Below are 22,393 nucleotides of genomic sequence, written 5' to 3'. Positions count from 1 at the left end.
ATACCCGAAAAGGCTTGGCCCAAAAATTGTAGCCTTGGCATTAGGATGGGTGGAAAAAAGTCAGAGCGGATTTTGAAACACTTTTAGACGTTTTTAAACTCCACTTTTTTCACATCGCCACTTTTTGGCACACCATGATCATGTACATACCCATTAGTAATTGTCGTTAAGGCATATTACTATTGTAATGAATTTTGAATTCTACTAGTTAACAAGTGATTAAAATCAACCATTTGAACCAATTATAAGTAAGTTCAATTTTTTGTTCTCAAATTTATTTTATTATGTTAAAGTTACATGCATGTTATTTAACTTTTTAAATTTTTAAAAATATATATCTTCATTATGATTGGTTAGTACATTTGAGGTGTTATGTGTTGACTTTTAATAATAATTGCATATTATATTATTTTTTCACCAATTTTATTCATTTCATGTTCTATATTGAAAGTAATTGTTTTTAAAATAATTCATATATTTTTAAAAATATTTTTTTTCAAAATAATATACATAAACATCAATTTTATATCTATTTTATGTATATTTTTTTAAAAAGAATAGAAGAATATGTTGTATTGTACTCTAATTTATTTTAATTTATATTTTAATCATAATTTTATTATTATAAATAATAATTAATATCATTTAATGTGATCCTCTTTATTTTTATTTTTCAATATCAAATATATTGAAAATATTACCTCTTTATATATATATATAATTTTAATTGTATATTTTTATAATTAATTAAAACTAAAAATATTTTTTTTTAAATTAAACATTAGAATTAATTATCATTCTAGTTAAATTTTAATATAATTGAAAAATATATATTTAATCTAGTTTAACCAATAAAAATAAAGAATTATTTTATTTATTTATTTTAAATATACTTATGCTAATCATGTAACTAAAGGCAAGCCACTATTCAAATGTCTTCACTCAACCTTTTTTTTTTTTAATCTTCATTTAAATATTATGACCGTCAATAAAAAATCTTGTAATTGGAAAAAAATTTATAGTTGAAAAATCTTTTTCAATTGGAACATGATTATTTAGGAATTACTTTCAAATCTTAGAACAAAACTTAGAACAAATCTTTAGAACTAAAATATAGAAAAGAAAGTAACAACAATAAAAAATAGAATGGAGAGCTATAATAACCCAAATCCCAAATAATACATCCTAATAATTCATACTTAGAACCCAAGTATGAAATCCCCTCCATTACTTTGACTAAAGGCAACATTGCTCCATCTTCAGAGAAACAATGAATCCTAAATAGAAATCCCCTGGTCCAAGCCTACAATTATGTCAATTACCAGAGTCTCCACTTCACCAAAAGCCAGCCCATGACAGGAAGGACTTTCTTAAAATGTTTCAACTTTCCTGTAACCAATTTGTTAAAAATATATAAAGCCGTTCAAATTTCAAATCATTCTTCAAAATTAGGAAAGAGGGTGGAGAGAAATATATCACTAATTATTATAGCTTAACTTCCTAGCATCTTTAGTGGTTAAACAATACATCCCATTTCAATGATTTTGAAATTTTTTTTTGGGTATACGTAGATTCTAATGATACATGGATTTAGACAAGGAAAATTAATTTTAAAAATTGGTGTCTCTTCATGTAGTGTAGTTATTAGTTATTAGGAAAGGGAAATTTTGGTTTATGTGTGGATTAAGAGAAATTTTAGTAATATGTTAAAGATATGTAGATTTTGTAAGATGGAATACAATATAAAATTCAACAAACAGTTGGCATTTAAATATTTCTGAAAAAATTCAGCTCCCACGGCTCTATTTTTAAGGAAGCCCAACCTTAGCCCGCGTCTACAAGAATCAAAAGTGGGCATTTCAAATTTTCATTGGGACCATTTTTTTAGTAGTTGTCTTCCATATAACCTCACTACTTGAAAACATTTTTTTTTTAAATTTCTAGGTGTTAACCAAGCTCCAATAGCATACAGGGGTTATAAAATAGTCATTTCAAAATGTTGCTAGTTACCTACTTAAAGATGCCTCAATAATCTTGCACTCAAAATTGTCCCTACTTAAGAATAAATGTCGCAATAGTCCTGCACAAATATCTAGGGAGTTTTCATTGTTTGGGTCCTTTAAAATTAGCAATAAAAATGATTGTCTATTCGTACATGTGAAACTTATTGTTATTTTTTGGATCCTTTAACATTAGCAATTGGAGGAGCTAGGTGCATGTGTATTAGAATGCATAAACCAATTTGAGAATTTTGATTGTTGTCTTTTAAGGACTTGACTAGTCATAATCAAGGTTGCATGGGTACTCGTACCCACACCCCTGGTACTCGTACCCACGTACCCAAGTACCGGGTACACGTATCCCACGTACCGGGTACTCGGTGGAGAGCATCATAGCTAAGGACCTTGATTAAGATTCTGATTTTTTTTTTTGGTTTTTTGTTTTTGTATTAGCTTGTTGTTTATCAAACTTAATTCAAAACCAAATCAGTTTGAAACTTTGATACTCACTAACAATAAACTTTATCACTGTTCAAGTTAAAAGTTTATCATTTGCAATATGTCATTGTCATATGGTTTAGGATCTTCTTGTTCATGTTTAAAGTCTGCCTTCTTTGTTATGCATCTAAGCATTTATCATGTATTATTATTTCAAACATATAGCAAATCTGAAACTGAAAACAGTACATTACATTTGCAAACTTTATCACTGTTCTTGTTTTGAAAAACCATTGTCATGACTCATAAAATCAGATTTTTAATAAATATAAAAGTGTAATTTTTAAGTAAGTTTGACATACCCAAGTACCTCCGTCCCCAATTATGAAAAATACTTTAAACATTCAGCAATAGCATATATATATATATATATATATATATATATATATATATATATATATATATATATATATATATTTGACTTATGGCTTACATTTTCAAATTTCTTGTTTTGAATGCTCAATGTCATGACTCGTGACAGATATTTTGATTTTTATATTTTCTATAAAATATTAATTATATAGAAAAAATTAGGCTTACACACGTACCCCCGTCCCCTATTTTGAAAAATATGCGTACCCGTACCCGCTCCCGTACCCGTTCCCGTTCCCGTACCCACGTACCCATGCAACCTTGGTCATAATCTATTGTTTGAGCTTATGGATAGTAAGATTGTGTATTGTGAGATCTCTAAAGTCCACAGGGATCACAAAGTGATGATTTCGTGGTATCCTTTGAAATGATATTTATCTATTGTCCCAATACAAATTCATTTGACAACCCATTAACCTAATACTTATTATCTAATATAATCTTTCAAATATATCTAAAACAAATTTCATATTTTCTCATAAGCCATTCACATAACCGAAAAAATAGTGTAATATTATTCCGTTTGGCGGGAATATGAGTGGAATAGGCATACCTAATTTTTAAAATTTTAAATTCTCTATTTGGGTGCACCAAATTGGATTTGCAAATTAAAATACGTATTCCAATTGTGGCCCAAAAAAGAGCATTTGCAATTCCATCTAAATAGGTGGAATTGGAACACATATTCCTATTCCAGTTTTAATTATTTTAAAAAATATAAATTTTTGAGTCTGTGAATTTCAACAAGAATAGGAATATGTATCCCTATTTTTTATTCTAAAATAACAATTCCAATTCCCATGTTTCTATTCCTACAACCAGATGGACATCCAATACTTAATAGAACATTGATATCTATTAAATTGAACAATTTATCTAATGATTCACTAAATAGTTTTTTAACCCACTTTTTGTTGGTCCTTTTCCCAGCTATTTTACTTTTAAAGTTAAGATTCATTTATTTTTTAGTTGAGATGATTTGGGCTGCTGCAGAGGTATAGACAGAGGATTTGCACAGGATGTGACAGTTTTTTGAATTAATTAATTAATTTATAAATCGCATAACAACTGTTATGTGATTTTGTTATGCCATTTATAAATTAATTAATTAATTCGAAAAACTGTCATGTCCGGTGCAAATCCTGTTTAGCCACGCGCCAGAGGTACAGAGTAATAAAGAGTTACATGTCCTTGGTCAAAAGTCAATAGTCATTGTGTACCAGCAGGCTGCCATACCTAGAACAGAAAATATTTCATGCCAGATATGATCAGGATTCCTTGGCTCCACCCAAAAAACACAAGTCTGACTGCGGTAAAAACAACCATACATTTTTCTGCAGATCCTGATATTATATACATAATATATTAAGGAAAACTTCAGAAAAGTACAGACCTACGCTACGGCAAATTGCTATTGCACTACATATTTTGATAATCTGCCATCTAATTCTGAAGGACCCACAACAGTCTCTGCAAATTGCTACAGCACTAAGTATATGTTTTAACCACTACCATATTCATCTGCAATTGGGTATCTGGGACCCACAACAGTTTGAGCGAATTGCTATAGCACCACATATTTTGAGCTCTGGTATATCCATCTGCCATTGGGCCACCTGGACCCACACCAGCTTCCTTTTCTAGAAACAATCCAGTTGTACTCTTCAGAAAATAAGCTTTTTGAAAGCAATGGATATACAACAGTTTTGTCCATTTAGTCTCAGGGTAAATGCCATGAACGGCATACTAGGCTTAATCAGCATAAACCAATTATAAAACTCCATTGTAGAAAATAGGGATTCTAAAAATGATTTTTTGAAACACTCCAGCTTGTGTTCTTTTACGAAGATCCAAAAAGTGCTCAGTGCAAGTCAAATTAAGTAGAAAAAATGTTTCAAAATAATAATCAATTAAGGTGAATCCTATGCAACAAGAATGGCAATATGTTTATTAAGTAGGTTTAGGAATATTGTTATCAGATGTTATTATAGATAAATAAATACCTAAACGTAACTATTCACCGTTAGGTAGAATGGTATAGAGAGTTGAGAGCTGTGTATATATATATACTTATATTCAATTAAGTGGATAGATTTTCAGAAGCTTTTGATACCAAATTATTAGATCATTCAGAAGGTTAGGATTTTAGAACTATGTTGAAGGAAAATTGGATGGGGCTGCTACAGTCAACTAAAATGCACTTTTTACATTATTGGTACCCTTCATCTAAATGGCCCCTACCATTCTAGGGGGTAGCAGGTCCTTACCCCTACTATTTGAAGGGTAAGGAACCCTTTCAAATAGTAAAGAGTTTTTTTAAATGTGGTACCTTATATCATTTCTCTATGCTGCTGCTCCATCAATTTTCTGGGTACCTTTTTTATTTACTTATATTTTAGTTTCTAGCTCCACAAATTATGCCACAAAACAATGAGCTGCTGTTAGCAAAAATAAGCTAAGCAGTCACACGGGGACATTTATAGTTTGGCTACAAGGTATCACAGCAGCACACCTCGTGCGACTTCTATTTACTAGGAAGCCTGCGACACTTTTTGACTCAGTGGATGGACCTCAACTGGAGATTACATGATAAGTCGGAGATATTGGTCTTTATGAGACTGAGCTTAAGTTGATGTATTGTTCAACTTAGATTTTAGTCCAAGTGTAGCTGGACTATGATGTTGTCAATCTTTGAATTTTATTGTAACTTTTCCCAATTTACATTTTATGACTTCTATAATGTGTATAAAAATGCAGTCTTTACACAGAAATTGTACCTATTTCTGCATGCTTGATGTTGTCAATCTTTGAATTTTATTGTGACTTTCCCCAGTTTACATTTTATGACTTCTATAATGTATATGAAAATGCAGTCTTTACACATAGAAATTGTACCTATTTCTGCATGGTTTTCCTTCTCAAAATGCCTTATACAAGCTTAGATAACTAGTGTAAGGGATGCTGTATATGGCCTCCAGGCTCTATGGAATGAATCTACACCTTCTGCTGTCTTTTTATTTGAGCGGCTAGAGTGATAACTGAAATTGCAAACAGCCCATCACAACCATTAAAATGTGGGCCATGCAAACCCAGACAAATTGGTCATCTTACAGTCAAAATCCCTTCTTGCCAGGCCCCATGTACTCATTTTTCAAAGGCCATTAAAAGCGGGTAAGCCAACTCCCACCCAATGCTATTTTACTTGGTCATTTTCGTCAGTGTTCGCTTGGGCCATCCTTGTCGTGAGCAACTAATTTTACTGCTGAACGACATGAATGTTGACCTTCCAACTCCAGAAAGTTTGGTGGTTTTGATTTATGCACATAACCTTCAGATGTGCAACATCTTACCACCAAATTATAACTCACGACTAAATCTGGCCAAAACTCTTTAAGTGGTTGCATAATATGATATTGTTATATTCACATTGTTTTGAATGAATATAGAATCGAGATGATTTTAAACTAAATTACTGTAACATTACATCCATCTGACCAAACCTTGTAACATGGCTTTTTAATCTGCTTTTGTTTTAATTGAATATGAAATTGAGCTCATCTTAACTGAATACTGTAACCTTACACCCATCTGACCAGACTTTTTAACATGGATGGTCAAACTGGTTTTTGTTTTAACTGGATATAAAATTAAGAACCTAAACTGAACACTGTAACCCTTGTAACATGGCTATTTAATCTGCTTTTGTTTTAAATGAATATGAAATTGAGCTCATCTTAAACTGAATACTATAACCTTACACCCATCTGACCAGACTTTTTAACGTGGATGCTTTAACTGGTTTTTGTTTTAACTGAATATAAAATTAAGAACCTAAACTGAACACTGTAACACTTACACCCAACAACAATTTATGCCACTACACCAAACCAGTGTTTAAAATAACATAAGCCTTGATATAAGAGCATAGTAAAGAAAAACCAGTGCTTAAGATAACCTAAACGTTGATTCGAGAGCATAACAAATAACATTTGAAAAATGGACCTTGGTAGTGCCCTGAAGGTGGTCATAAAGGTAGTCTCCATCACAGCCGAAAAAGTATCTTTAGAAAGCTATCATCCAGATATGCAACTTCAACTCTATATTTCAAAGTATTCGATTGGGTTATTTGAAGTCAATGACTGATGTAGATGAGCTGGAAATGGCCGTCTCTATGCAAAGGTATTGCATACATTCAGAGAATTGTGCATAAAGAGCAAAACCTAAATTTCTCCGAGCTTATCTGTTGAACACTTTTCCACATTCTTGCAATATTTATACATCAAAAACCAAAACCAAAATTCCTTCACGCTTATCTGCAGAATATTTTACATTTTCTTGCAAATCTTATACAGATGTACCTGACAGAGTGGATTGAGGAAAGCCAGCTTCTTCACTTTTTATCCTCAACAAAATATAGGGTTAAGAATAATGCATTTTCCCCTCGCAAGAATAGGTAACTCCCAACATTAAAACAACAGAAACATGCAATTTCGTCTTGTTATAATATTGTCAAAATGTAATTTCAAGGGCACTCAAGGTTTGTTAATCCATACAGATCTAAACCTGGTTTAAAACTTTCTCTCGGATCTACCCAAAGGAATTGAAATAATAGTTTATCCTTATTGAACATGGCATTGATGCTGGGATATTTCTCTTGGCATGATTTCATTTTGCACATTTTAAGGCTAGAGATCATTGATTATTGGGCTTTATTTAAGAGGAAATTTGTAAAACAGTGTGTACATTCTAGACATTGTGTACATTCTAAACATACTTTAAGAAAAGGGTTACACAGATAACCCAACTGAGGATATAAAATGCCACAAAGAAACAGCCATAGAAGTGCCCACAACTCCTTACTGCATTAAGTATAGTTGCCTTAAAAAACTTCATAAATTTTGGTTTCAAATTCATATACCATGAAATAACAAACAAAAGATCTTCGATTGATTTAATATATCCTTTCATTAAAATTGTGTTAACCTTTCTTCATTACAACATCCCTCTAGAAATTGACTTAAGAATTCCTCTACGGACAAAGATCATAATATAAGAAAATTTGAATTCTTACAGAGGCTCTCAGTCATTCCTGTATTCCTTCATCAAATTCCAATTTGTTTTATAGTATCATAATAAATGGCTGACGGACCTTGGTTGCTTGTTTATTAAAATTGTACTAACCAGTTCTTCATTACAATATCCCTCTAGAAGTTGATTTAATAAGCATTCCTCTTATAGCCTGCCTCTTTTCTTTTGGTGATAAATGCAGATAATGTGCTCTACAATGAAAGACCATAACGACTGAAAACGTGAATCCTAACAGAGGCTTCTAGTCATTACTCCATTCCTTCACCAGATTCCAATGTGTTTTGATATAACTCATAAAAAATGGCAGACAGAGCTCAAATGCTAGTGGGTCTGAATCCTGCACTACTAGTACTCCATTGATAAAACTGTAGCCTTTTGCTTTGACGGAGATTGAAGACACCACATTATGGTCATAGTACTACAATGTACACAGTAATTTTAGTTATTAATCCTGTTTCTCTCAAAACACCTCTCTGAATATACAACACTTCAACAATAGGCAAAGCTACCTCTGATCAGAAATCAAACCAAATGCAAAGGCATTGTACTGATAGCCACTGGAAAATAAAACCATTCATAAATATGATACAAGCAAAAATTAGTAACCTATCTCGAAAATTTGGGTTTAAGAATTTATTGTCTAGTGCTTCACATTCATAATCTATTGCATTCATTTATTTGTGCGTGTGACAAAAGTTTATTGAATCTGAAGTTCCTCCTGTTGCATTTGGATGGAGCACATCCTTAGATATAAACTTGGAGAAAATTAGGCACCATAAACACGAGAAATGTCACTCTGAGGTTTATACAGTATATTTCTAAGCAATCATCATCCAATTCAATTTACTTGTTTGTGACAAAGCCTCTTGATTCTGTTTCATACAGAATTTATCAAGTCTACGCTCAATCCCACATATTCGTTGGGAACAATATGGAGCAATCAGACCTTCAATGACACCAAAATCAAGATATATTATACAGTCCACTATCTTCCCAACATTCTTGCTCTAAGGGTGCTGTTTATAGAAAAATTGCAAGATTAAATTTTTTTTTAAAAACTCCTCGAGTCATTCAGAATCTTCCCAAATCAGGGAGATTTAAGATTTGCAACAGAATATCAAGTTTGATCGGACTAAACAAATATATGCTGCTACAATTAATAGAAAGCTTTCAGTTGATTATGACTCTCAATTCGTTCCACTATTCCTATAAGCTTTTCGGCAATGACTCGTGATAAATGACTCTCAAAGATTGATGAAATGTAATACAGCGACAAGCCCATTAAACCTGTGCAATGTGATATAAAAATGTTACATGATATGTGGAAATGGTAAGACTTCAATCATGAGTAGCCTTCATTTAAAACCCATGACTTCTGATGAATCTAAATCAACATACAAGTAATCTTTCCATCTTATATCTTATTTTACTTTGAAGCCTCAACAAGATGCTTATACATTTATCCATTTCACCCAAGCATAACATATTACTTCTGATGAATCTTTATCAACATACAAGTAATCTTTCCATCTTATATGTTATTTTACTTAGAAGCCTCAACAGGAAGCTTATACATTTATCCATTTCACCCGAGCATAACATCAATATGTTCAAATTCAAACGAAATCATAACCAACATCACATCACAAGCTTCCATGAAAGTTAAATCATGAATATATTTCTCAAATTTTTTTGTATGTTAACACTCTGTTAGTTTAAAAAAAAGATGAACAACTCTCATTTTCCTTTCAGAGGAATAAGAGCCCGTCTTTGTACATGAAAAACCCCATGGGTTGTGACAAAGTAATATCTTGGAGCTAAGATTGGATTTCTGTCAGATAGTTGCCCATCACTAATCGGTCAAAAAAATATACCCCACAAAATGTTGTCACTGAAGCAAATTGTTGATTTTAAGCTAAAGACACACCACAAAAAATATCACCATCTCGATCTGTTAAGGTCACAAACTCATTATCTGAGATAAATTCTACTCAGAATAAAGGCAAACAAGCAATTTGCTTTACTCCAGCACTGAAAACCCCAAGATCCGAATGCAACTCAGCAGTACTGCCACACCTTAACTGTAGAGGATTTCTCAAGTGCTGGGCTCTAAAGCCACAATGTTCTGAAGTAAGATTTCAACATTCTACAAACTTTGATCTCGAACACTATGATCTAAATTCCTTGTTGAGGGCAGTTCTGTTTAATGGCATTAAAGGAGATTGATTCTCTAACATCTGTAATTCTGATGACACAACTCTTTCTTTAACTTCTGGGTAAAAAGTTGGCATGCATCCCTACTTAGATCCACTGCTGCCGCCAAGGCCACAAACACTGCAGCATCTTCCATACACGTCACATGTCTCATGGCTAGTTGAACAACAGGTTTACTGCATTTTCTTTCTCCTTGAACGGTAGAACTCATCACAAAGCCTCCATAAGAAGGAAATGGCCATGTGCTGAAATTGAAATCTCCACTGCTGCGGGGGGTCGAAACAGGAGAGTTAGCAATAGGGGTACCTGATGACTTGCCATGACCAGTGTCTATAAGAAACTTGCCACCCTTTGTTGAACTGATCACTGATTCTGCTAGCAACAGTCCATTACCCATCCCAGCCAAACCACCCCCCTCTGCCATGAGCTCAAATTTACACCCCAATCCACCACTCGCCCCACGCTCTCTCCATGCTTCCAAGCGGCCCCAGGGTATCCAACTGTCCTCACCCCTATGATCAGGTCTGAGGATGAGCCAAGCACCAGGGTTTGAGCGACTTACCCGATCAGAACCAGGTGAGGGAACAAAAGGAGTGACCATAGATGCAGCTGCAACAGGAGAGCCAGAAAGATCATGAATCATTACAAGCCACCCTTTGCGCTCTCTCCGATCTTGTTCTCTATCGCTTCCAAATGAACAAGCCCAGCCTTTCTTCTTGCAAGTTTCGTGTTGCAATGATCTGAAGAGAAACAAGACCTGATCAGATACTGAAATAAATACATTGAAAATTACCCATCCTAGACATGATCAGTTTTTCACCCACGAAGTACTCATGCACTTCAGAATTGCTTAGCACAATGTGTACCATTTTCTCTGATTTTCTGTAGGCATTATAGACCTTATTCCTGTAGATCTAACGCCTAAATGCAGTTTCAAACTTCACATAAAAAAGATTGCAGAAACTAGGGGTTGTACAAATACCCTACCATAATTAAACCCTATAAAACCCATTGACCTTAAATAGTACACAGATAAAACTACATAGCACTTTTTCAGACCAACAAGCCGACCGATCTGAGAAAAATTCTATCATGACATTTTATTTTTTCATATGTTTTAGGGCTTGGAACCTGTAAACCACTATATGCTTAACTCTTCTGTATGACTTATTGCATATGATCATAGAGGAAAAATAAATAAAGAAACTTGACAATGCTAACAACAATTCATCAAGAAATATAGAAAATAAGAGAAATGCTTACCGTGATCTAGAGCCTCTGTCACTGGTGAACTTGCAGCTAAAAATTGGCTGTCTAATGCTGCCTTGAATTTGGAGAATCTGAGGGCTGGATGCAACTTCCCCATCGAACTGAAACACGTAGCGAAGATCAGGCTCTGCTCTGACATTAAGATGCAGTTGAGCACCGTCCAGCTTAGATTTCCCTATTGAAACCCAGCCAGTGTGGAAAACAATGGCCTTCTCATTAGCCCCCTCTAGATCTATAGGGACACAGAATTTCCCCAAGAGCTTCCCCAAAGCCACACCACAAGTGGATCCTTGTCTTCCTGTATAAACAGCAACTTCCAACAAGGGTTTTGAGGACCCTAAACAAGAAGAGGAAGACGAAGAAGACAGCTTTTTCACCTCATTTTCTTCAAGATGGAAGCTCGCTGATATATTATGGACATCAGGGTCAGATGACCTTGGGGAAATAAGCGGAACTACTGTAGTCTGTAGAGGAAAATTGTGCAACTTAAATTCACAGAAACATGGAGATGCAGTTGGATGTACGCCTGTTTTGGTTGGCTTGGATGCCACTGGGATCCTCAATGCCAGACCTCCTACCAAAACCTTCACAAACGAGCAAGGATCCATTACGAATATATACTCTCCTTAGCCTTTCAATGCATTCCCTGCAACACCCAATTTGCGTCCGTTATGATAGTGTATTCAAAATTCCATCTCTATGAACAACACCCAAAGTTTCTTAGGACTCAAGTGCATTCCCTGCAATAGCAAAGCTTCTGATTCCCTCCAAAACCCAAGTACGCCTTCAAACGGCAGGGACGTGACCAATGAATGAAAAAGCTCTCAATTGCTGTTCTTCACCTAATGATCTGGTTGGTTTGAGCTTTTCAACACAAACCCTGCAATATCAAATCAAACCCTATCCTGAACTCACTCCAACATAGAAGAGCACACAGAATGCAGCTTTGCTCAGATTTTCTTCCACACCATGAAACCTGCAACTCTCAAATAAGCCTTGAAAATCTAGTCTTCCTGAGCATTCCCTGCACTCACTTGTATCAATGCATGAAATCTCTGTATTCAAGGTCTCAAATACAGTAGAAATCTGCCTCGTTGAAGGAAAGAAACCCAACGCTTTCTGTTATGCTATGAAGAGGACAAAGCAGGCATTTGGAGTTATATATCGAAACGAGCCAGAAGGAGGGTTGGTAACAGGGAGTTGACAGCATAAAGTGATTGGTATTACAGGTTGGATATGGTTTTGAGTAGAATTGAGGAAGTGGGCGTGTAGGAAAACGGGTCGAAAAGCATTAGTTGTACAAATGATGAGCTGGGCGTCTTGTGGAATGAGCAGCGCAAATTGCCATTTGCCGGCTGTGAAGCATTTCCCACCTCCAAATGGGGTCAATAATGCTTAAATAGGGGATTAAAACTAGGCCCTTGATAGTGACTTTGTCCTCTGCTTTAATAACTGCTACTTAGCTGTATTCAGTCTGTCAGTTTCCCTCTGGATATATGACAATCATGATTGTCAGCTTATCTGTCACTTTGTAATTGACACCCCCTTATTTGCATTCATCGAAGAATTCTCTTGGTTTATTAGAAGATCATTATTGAATATTTGGTGGTAATTATCTGCGTATCGGCTTGGAATAATCCTGATTATTTGGTAGTTTTCTGGTGATGACATCGGTATTGCATCATCCTCGCGCCTTAGGTTAAGGCCATCCCCTTGGGTTTAGCACAAGTAGCCAGTTTGCCATATTAAACTATTTCAGTTTGTCAAAACCCTATGGAAGTTCAGTTTGAAGAGTTTTAGAAAAGTGTAGAATCCAAGGTAGTCTGTAGGACTATTGTCTATGCAGCAGTCAGACTATAGTTTTTACACTATTAATTACTTAAAGATTAGAAGACTCGTTATTTCTTAATTTTTAATCAGTTAACAATTTTAATAATAATATATAAATAGTATGGTGTGTATGTTGTACAGATCTTATTGTCTATGCTTATATATTATATTCAGAATTCTTTAAAAAAACATAGTTATAATAAATTTAAGTTATGTTGAGATCTACAAGGAGTTTTTTAATCAAAATCTTTTAGAATTTCAAAGGCTTTGTAGATTTCAATGTAGTCTACAGGTTCTCTCTTGTTTTCTAAATAGAAGGAAAATAAAAAATTGCATAAATACAACATTTAAGTGCTAGCTTATTTTGTACTCTATTGTTGTAATTATATTTGGAATGTACTTTTGTTTCTTTATTCGATTGTGTATGATTCTTAGCATCGATGTTTCCATCACACTCCATGATCCATATTTGGAGTTCCTCTAACTATATAAATTGAAAAATTGAAAAAAAGTACCTATGAGTTTTACAAGGAGTTTTTTAATCAAAACCTCTTTCCAATTTCAATTAATAAGTATGAAATCCAATGCAATCAATTTTTTTTAAAAGTCTAATTAGTGTTTAAGCTCTTTTTACCATGTAAATATTTTTACAAAATTTTAAAAAATTAGTTCATATTTGACTTCTACAATGAGTTTCATATTGAGTGTAGAAATCATTGTAGTATGTGAAACTTGTTTGTATGGAAACTATTCAGAATTTCAAACAAATGCCACATAGTGACATGTATTTGCCGTAATTTATATTAGTCTAGTAATAAAATTTAAAATTTGGCAAAAATTAATATGATTTTATAAATATTTAATTAACGTTATCAAATTTGATTAATTTTTAATTTTTTAAAATTATACTTTTACATAAAAATTCTATTTTTTGATTTAGAAAAAAAATTAATTAGAAAATTATAATTAAATATAAATGTCATCATAGTATTATAACTGTGTAAGTTGTATCTTGAATATTCATATTTTATTTAAATTAAAAAATATTAAATAAAATATTATTCATAAAATATCATTATAAAAGAAAAAATATTTTATTTAAATAATTATATAGTAACATATTATTGATATAGTAGTTTTACATAAAAAAATATTTTTACATTCTAAAATATTTGGTAGTGCTTCCTCGAAATCCACTTCTATAAGACCCAAATTTATAAGCCAATAAAATTCAACTAAAATAAATTTTAAAATTTTTAAAATTAAAAATCTCATAAATAAACATTACAAAAATTAAAAGGTAAAATTAAAATGAAAAATACTACTTAATAACTATTTAAGTACAACCAAGTGCAATAGTATACTACGAGAAGAGTTAAGTGTAGAATCCAATGTAGGATACAATTGTAACTAAATCTAGAGCTCCTTTGTCCATATAAATTCAAATTCTTAAAATGTCAATTCAAATGTAACTAAATTTGGAGCTCTTTTGACCATGTAAATTCAAATTCTAAAATTGTCAATTCATGTTTGAGTTCTATAAGAAGCTTTTCTATCAAAAAGATTAAAGAGTTGAGTGTAGAACCCAACATAGGAACTCCTTATACCATGTAATTTTTTTTAAAATTGCGAAAATCAATTAAGTTTGAATTCTACAAGGAGATTTTTTAATCAAACATTCTAAATAGCTGAGTGTAGAATCCAACTTAGTCTACAATTGTAGCTAGATTTGAAACTCTCCTTTTACCATGTAAATTTTAAAAATTAAAAATTAAAAAATATTTTGGAGTTTTAATATGAGTTTTTTAAGACTAAGGAGAATAGGTGGGTTGGAGGAGATTATCCTCCAACCTATAATCACGGCAACCATCAAACTGATTTATACAATGAGTGAGAACATAGATTGAATTTAATTTAATTTTGATTCTAAGTAATTTTTAGATTGGCTTTTATGTATTGATATTTTTGAGAAATTAAACTTAGTTTATGAAATTTAATTTTAAAATTAAAGTGTTTGTGGTCTAGTATGTGTCAAGGGGGTGATGAGTAGATCACTAAACTACTACTCCCATAAATAATTATGTTGCCAATTAGTGTCAAAAAGATAAGTGAAAGTGAAGATAGTAACTCAGTCCGCACAATGCTTGAGCAATGAAGGTAGAGAAGGATAAGTGTATAGTTATTACTAAGCTTAGTAATCACCAAGTTATTTTATAATTGTCAAGTAGAAGACCTTGCCCAACTAGATAGAGATCATCGAACATAGATGCGACATACAGAAAAGGGTATTTACAGAGTGGAACAGAGGCTACATACAAGTTTGATTTGGCACAAAATCTGATGTGAAATAATTATATTGAGTGTGAAACCTAATTCATGCAGTTCAAGGAAAATATTTGAAAATATTTCTTGAAGAATGTGATTTGATTGTTTTATGATTTCAAGATAGAAAAGGCCAATGAAAATATAGAAAAGAAAAGTGTGGAATGACAGACTACTCTAAATCATTGATTTTGATCAAGGATGTATTTTGGAGGGTTCCTAAACCCTAATTAGGTCAAAGATCAAAGAGGCAAAAGGAAACTATAAAAGGACCTAACTAGAACATGTTTATGTTATTGTTTAGAGGAGTTTTGAAGTGAGAAAGAAGAGTTTATGACTAATGAAACTGTTGAGGATATCAGAGGTCAGAGACTCAAGTAGTGTAAAGTGGATTTGATGATTAGTCATAGGAGGTGATAAATAATTGAGCAAAAGAGAGATCTAATCAAGCAAAGTAAGTTGATATCATATTTCTCATTTGTTTCTACTTTCTAATCATTATATTAGTCTAAATCCTTGAACAAGGTAGGCCTAACAAGTCTTGTATGCAAATATCCTAACTAAGTAAACACTTAGATTAGTGTTAAATCCTTGAAGAAGGTAGATCCTAGCAGATTTGATTGTACACTCTTAACAAAGCAAGTCATCGAAAGTGACAAAGCATTGTAGTCCTAACAAGACATCCTCTTACTATAGTAGTGATGGATTTTTGGGTACCATCCCCACCGTAATTTTCCATATGACCAAGGGTTTCTGCATAACTAAATACTTGAGTAATGTGTTATGAGCTTATAGTTGATGCATGTTAGATTAGATTTAAGTTATTTCATTTACAAGTATTGTGGTAAATGTTATGTGAGTACTAAACTGTAGAAGATCAAGGGAAGCACTAAATTGGTTTAAGGTTGAAAATTTTAGAGGAAACTGATTCACCCTCCCCTCTCTCAACGTCCTACCTTTCTTAATATTCCAACATAAACTAGATATATAGATTTGATTGATGATGAACTTTTGAAGACTCTAAGTGCATCTTGTGTTATTCAAGGGTATCATCTATATATATCCATCTATGATTATCCTTGTTTCTTCTTCTTGGAGATTATGAGCATTCTTCAAAATTATTTTTGGTGGTAGCCTAGCAATACCAATGACACTAAGACATGACAAGGATTTTTTGTGCAAAAAACTTAAAACCATGATCTACCGAATATCATAAAGGATCTAAAAATGGATTAAATTATATCTAAGAAGAATAATATGAGAATTAATTAACAATATCAACCCATTCATCATAGTCACTGCATGAATTATTATTTAAGTAATGAGAGAATTCCTACCCAATTTTTTAAAGATGGTCTAGTATGAGGGACCAAATTCTTATCATAAATATGTTAAGGTAACATTATAGCCAATATTTCATATATGATATTGACCCACAACCCAAAGACGTGTCTCCAAAATCTCATAAGATCATAAAATAGGATAGGTGTAACCACTAGGAAAATACTCATATCTTCCTTCAAATATCAAATAACTATATGATAAAATCATTATGTTTCAAGGTTGGTAGAATTGACAAATCCTAGAAAAATACAAGAAAACAAAAAAACTTCCTTATTTGATAATGAGTCCTTTATTCATTATGCATTCCTTCTTGATGCATTGTAGAAAAGGCCATATAATGTCACGTAATAGGTCTCAAAAGTTTATGCATTTGGGCCTATTTCATTTTATTACTTTAGAAAGGAGAATGGGTCCACCTAGCTCAAGGATTAGGTGCAAGGTGAATTTGACACTCTTTGATTGAGTTTTAAAAGAGTCACTAAAATTTGAATTAATGCAAGATCTTGGACTAATAGTGTGAATTTTTTTTTTTTAAATGCATAGAGAGTCTCCAATTAGATATGCAGACATGGAGTAGATATACCTAGATAGAAAGAGAGTTACACATGCCTAAATTTGGGTATGAAAGTGGAGTAAAATGTTGGATCTAAGTGCCATTGTCCAAGAGTGTCAGATACAAGATGTTGGTATGAAAGTTTCCCAAATGTTTCATCAAAAAAGTATCAAGCATTGGCAAAAAAGATTGCCACTATCCTTATCGTTTCAACATCAAAAATGCTAGTTCTATTGGTCCTTGTCTATTTTTCCTTAATCTACTATTCATGGATCTAGATTCTTACCTTTAGATTATATCTCTTGCACATGAAAATGTGAGAAAATATTATTGGGTTGGTAGGGTTTTGCCAATGTGAGCCCAAGGTTTAGAATTAGCCCTATAAATTAAATTGAAATATAAATAGAATGTTGATGAAATAATATCTTGAAAGGGGAGAGGCTTGATATGATATTGAAATTATAAAATAGAATGTTATATCTTCATTAAACTCCTTTGTGTTAAAGTCTCCATGAAAAGGTTAATGATATTCTATAAAAATGGATAATTGACGTTATAATAGATTAATGGTTGATACCATACTGAATGCTTGAAATATGAACTTGACCTCTCCTTCACTAGCTTGTAATTCTAGCTTTTTTCCTCAACGATGTAATGATAAGATATGAATGGTGTGTGTGGTGACTCTATGATTTTTATGTCTCAAATGAGAGGATAAGGCTTTCTTTTATACCTCACTTCAATTTTCAAAGAAGATAAACATGTGAAGGAAACTATCTCTTATATTTTTTTACCATTGAAGGGTCTAAAAATGGGCCATTTTAAGCATAATAAAGGTGCACAAGACTCATTGTCTATTCTACAAGAGCTCAAGAAATGACCATTGGCCCAAATAATAGATAAATTTTGAAATTTGAAGCTAGTGTGAGCATAAGTAAACATGATGCAAGTAGAATGAGTGCGAAATTGTATAGACCGATATAATTTACCTGATGCTATATTAGCCCTCACCTTAGCAGGAATGTGAACCTACATTCATACTAATGGTAAAATACATGGTAGTATTGAGAAAGAATTATCAAAATATTAAAGAGGATAGAAATGCCAAGCCACTTGAGACTTGTGATATTATCATTATAATATCAAGATAAAAGGTAAAATACATGAAGAGAAGAGATCGAACATGACAAAATGGCATGGTAAGGTTATTCTTACTATGAATGATGTAGGGGATTTATGCAAAAAATGTGTGAAATGTTATAAAGAAAAAGGCAGAGTGTTCAAGACAACCTAAAAAAATATTTTTTTGTGAAATAGGTGTTGCAACATCCACCAAATAAGTTGTGGTATGTGCACAAAGTGTAGCAAAGCATAGAGTGTATGCTCCCTTGTGGAAATTTTTTATGCCTTACTAAGAGCAATAATATAAGCACATTTCTACAATGATATTCCCCTAAGAAAGGAAAAATCAAATGAAGCATAAGAGAAAAAAAAGCATATAAGGGATTGGTCTACCTCACAATAGGTGTGTGATAATCATGCCCAAGGCCTTACTAAGGAATAGTATATTCAATCTAAGGATTATTCTCCCCACCATGAGGTGCATTTAATTTTTCAATCCAGGGACGTATACTTGAAATGATCGGCATGGTATGTGCACTAGGTTTCTTAAGGAGTCATTATGCTTATGCTGCAGGAAAGTAAAATGCAAAGAAAGAACCTACACTAGTGTTGCAAGAAATTAACACACTTAACTCTTCACTGAAATGAATGCTAGAAATACAATTAAATGCTAACTTATATTCCAACTCAGACCATCCACTATAACTGTTCCCGCAAATTCTGTAGGAACACTCACAAAGTATGATGTTGTAGGAAGAAACTTACAACTTCTACTTGAAATTCTAGAAATTATGGAAGTAAATTTACACTACTCTAGTCTAATCCACCTCCCAAGTGGCCCTCCTTGGTTGGCTTCTTCTAATCTACTAACACAGAATGTAAACCAAGAACTATTTCATTATATTTCAAAATTCCTTTAATAAGAACAATAAATAAAACTATAAAACAATTCACTATGAGAGTTAATAGCTTCTTTTCATAAACTTTCTTCCAACCTTCAAAAATTATTGATCCAATCCCTATAAATAGAGGATCAAAACTTATTCTAAAATAGGAAAGAAAACAAACTAACTACAAATTTGCCAGAGAAAAAGAAGGAAATATAATAGTTCGTGGTATAGACAATAAAGTCTAGATAACCAATTCGACACAATAGTAAATGAAAAAGGAATATAGCAACTCTTCATCCCTGCATTCATAGAATAATAGCTCCTCCTTTGTAGCGATCGTGTCTCCTGGTACCATTATGGTTCTTCCACTGCAACTGGACTTTAATGTTCCTCCTTGAATATTGTCGACCATCCTCCAGCTTCTTCCCTATCAGGTTAGTTATGATACAGAAATATTTGCAAATAAGCATAATCAAATTAAATCAAAATATTAGAACACAAATTCTGATGGTTATATGAAATATTGCATTATATGTATAATATTGGCAAAATATAACATACTATCTACCCATAGGTTAACGGTTCTATCTGGACTTAATCATAAGTTCAACTAAACATAAGTTCACAAATGTCTTGGTAGTATTATTAAAATAGAGTATTTAAAATTATGATAAAATAGAGGCAATAATTAGCCTCATCAGTGATCATGTCATGTCCACTAATTATGGTCAGTATACATATATTTGATAAATCATATATATCAAGTATGATTGTAATGAATTAACCTCATCTCCCAAATATTGTGGATCTACATGTACACAATGGAAGAAGAACACATACAGTGAAGACAAAAAAAAAAGACTTTTTGAGTCAAGATGGTAGAGAGAGAGAGAGAGAGAAAAAAAAAAGATATGTCAATGTTTTTCATCATTCCTAATGGCAACACAAGCATATTTATGACATAATGCATGGATATGACATATACAATAATTAAGATACAAATAGGGGAATGTTACAACATATTTTGTCCCTTTATTACCTTGTTCTAGTAGAGAAACAAGGGCCATCTAAAGAGGGATTAACATAACACAAAGACATATCAAGAAACATGTTGCATGAAAGAAAACACACAAAATATCTTACTACACAAATGAAGCTAGTCAAGAAAATCATCCACCTTCTAATATTTATTTTCATCACCTAGGATGGTGGACAAGATGAAAGAGGAGGAAAAAACACAATATATGGAGTTACTGAAAGTTCCAAACAATGAACATAATCTAACGATGGATCACTTTCTTTGTTACCAGGAGCTAGGATTAATGTTTTGAAAATCTTAAAGACAACTCATAATTAATCTTAGTAACCTTATTCTTATCATAAAAATTATTTTAGTTTCGACATTATAGAATCAACAGAATTATCTCAATATAATCATTAAAATTAATTATGATAGGATATTTAATTTGTAAAGGAAATAAATAATCATTTTGCATAGATAAATTTTAATTATTGGCACGGTTGATTAAGATGAACTTTCTCCCTTGGGTCAAAAAAAGGATGGTCAAATGAGATCAAGTCAAAATTTTACATAGTAGGAAAGGGAGTGGTCTAATAAGAAATTGTATGAGTCTTGGCATGATATTTTCATTGAGGCTCTCTCATACTCAAATTTCTCCTTGTTCAACTCAACACTTGTGGAGGTTTGGGATCAATCAACATAGGCTTACTTTTTTGTCTTGTAGAAATAGGAACTAAATGAGCTCACTAGGTTGAGATATGGATTGTTGGTATTTTTCCTTCATAACATGTAGGGGTAGTATAAGTGATCAGGGAGTGGTAACTCATATTACAGGAGGAAACTTTGCGCAAAGTTCTGTTACAATTAACGGGTGGCTTCGTGAGTTTCTATGGGCACAAGCTTCTCAAGTGATCCAATCTAATGGTTCTTCATTATCTGCATATGGTCTTTTATTCTTAGGTGCTCATTTCATTTGGGCCTTTAGTTTAATTTTCCTATTTAGTGGTCGTGGATATTGGCAAGAACTTATTGAATCTATTGTTTGGGCCCATAATAAATTAAAATTTGCTCCTACTATCCAGCCAAGAGCCTTGAGTATTATTCAAGGACATGCTATAGGAGTAGCTCATTACCTTCTAGGTGGAATTGCCACAACATGGGCATTCTTCCTAGCAAGAATTATTGTAGTAGGATAATGGCTAGGAGGATAAAGCATTATGGTATCAAGATTTCCAAAGTTCAGCCAAGGATATATATATATATATATATGTGTGTGTGTGTGTGTGTGTGTGTGTGTGTGTGTGTGTGTGTGTGTGTGTGTGTGTGTGTGTGTAGGAAGAAGTTAGGGGTCTGGGACAAGGAGGTAGAACCTCTTTAGGTGAGGGATCCTTGGGTTTATTCAAGTCCAATATACATTTATCTTTGAACTTTTGATAAGAAGATGCAAGGATGTATCCTCAATGATTCAGAGGAAATGCAACATTTCCCAAAATATTGTCAAAGTTGTCAATGTTGTCAAGTTGCAAGTTTGACAAAAAGTTACAATTTTGTTATCCAATGACCAAATAATTCAAATTTTAGTTGAAGACAATTGGGATGATTATAGGATGAAAATATAATACCAATATGCCCACCTCAAGATGTAACTTGAAGATTTTGGTAGATAGAAATGAGAGTTTGAGAGCAATTTTCCTATTTTATGCTTTTGTACAGACATTATATGATTGGACTGACAATCATATGATTATGATTTTGTAGTAGGACTAATTAGATTTTCATTTCAAATAGTGTAAAGTCATTTTGTGATCAAGCAAAAGATATCCATTCAATTTTGTGAAACATTTTCTTTACAAGACTCAAACCCTAGGTT

General features: G+C 32.7%; 1 protein-coding gene across 1 annotated transcript; it reads right to left on the bottom strand.

Annotated features, from left to right (window-relative positions):
- Window positions 1-9,614: 9,614 nt before the first annotated feature.
- Window positions 9,615-12,572, bottom strand: LOC149528940 (uncharacterized). The gene is made up of 2 exons (XM_089809286.1): window positions 11,436-12,572; window positions 9,615-10,912 (listed from the first exon to the last, which is right to left on the bottom strand). Exons 1-2 carry the CDS (start codon window positions 12,047-12,049, stop codon window positions 10,189-10,191), a joined length of 1,338 nt encoding a protein of 445 aa, XP_089665412.1. The 5' UTR covers window positions 12,050-12,572; the 3' UTR covers window positions 9,615-10,188.
- Window positions 12,573-22,393: the final 9,821 nt, after the last annotated feature.

This window comes from Cupressus sempervirens, chromosome 11, assembly GCF_028749045.1.
Source record: "Cupressus sempervirens isolate cs-2001-9-10 chromosome 11, ASM2874904v1, whole genome shotgun sequence".
Classification (NCBI taxonomy): domain Eukaryota; kingdom Viridiplantae; phylum Streptophyta; class Pinopsida; order Cupressales; family Cupressaceae; genus Cupressus; species Cupressus sempervirens.
This window is presented reverse-complemented; position numbering and strand designations above follow the sequence as displayed.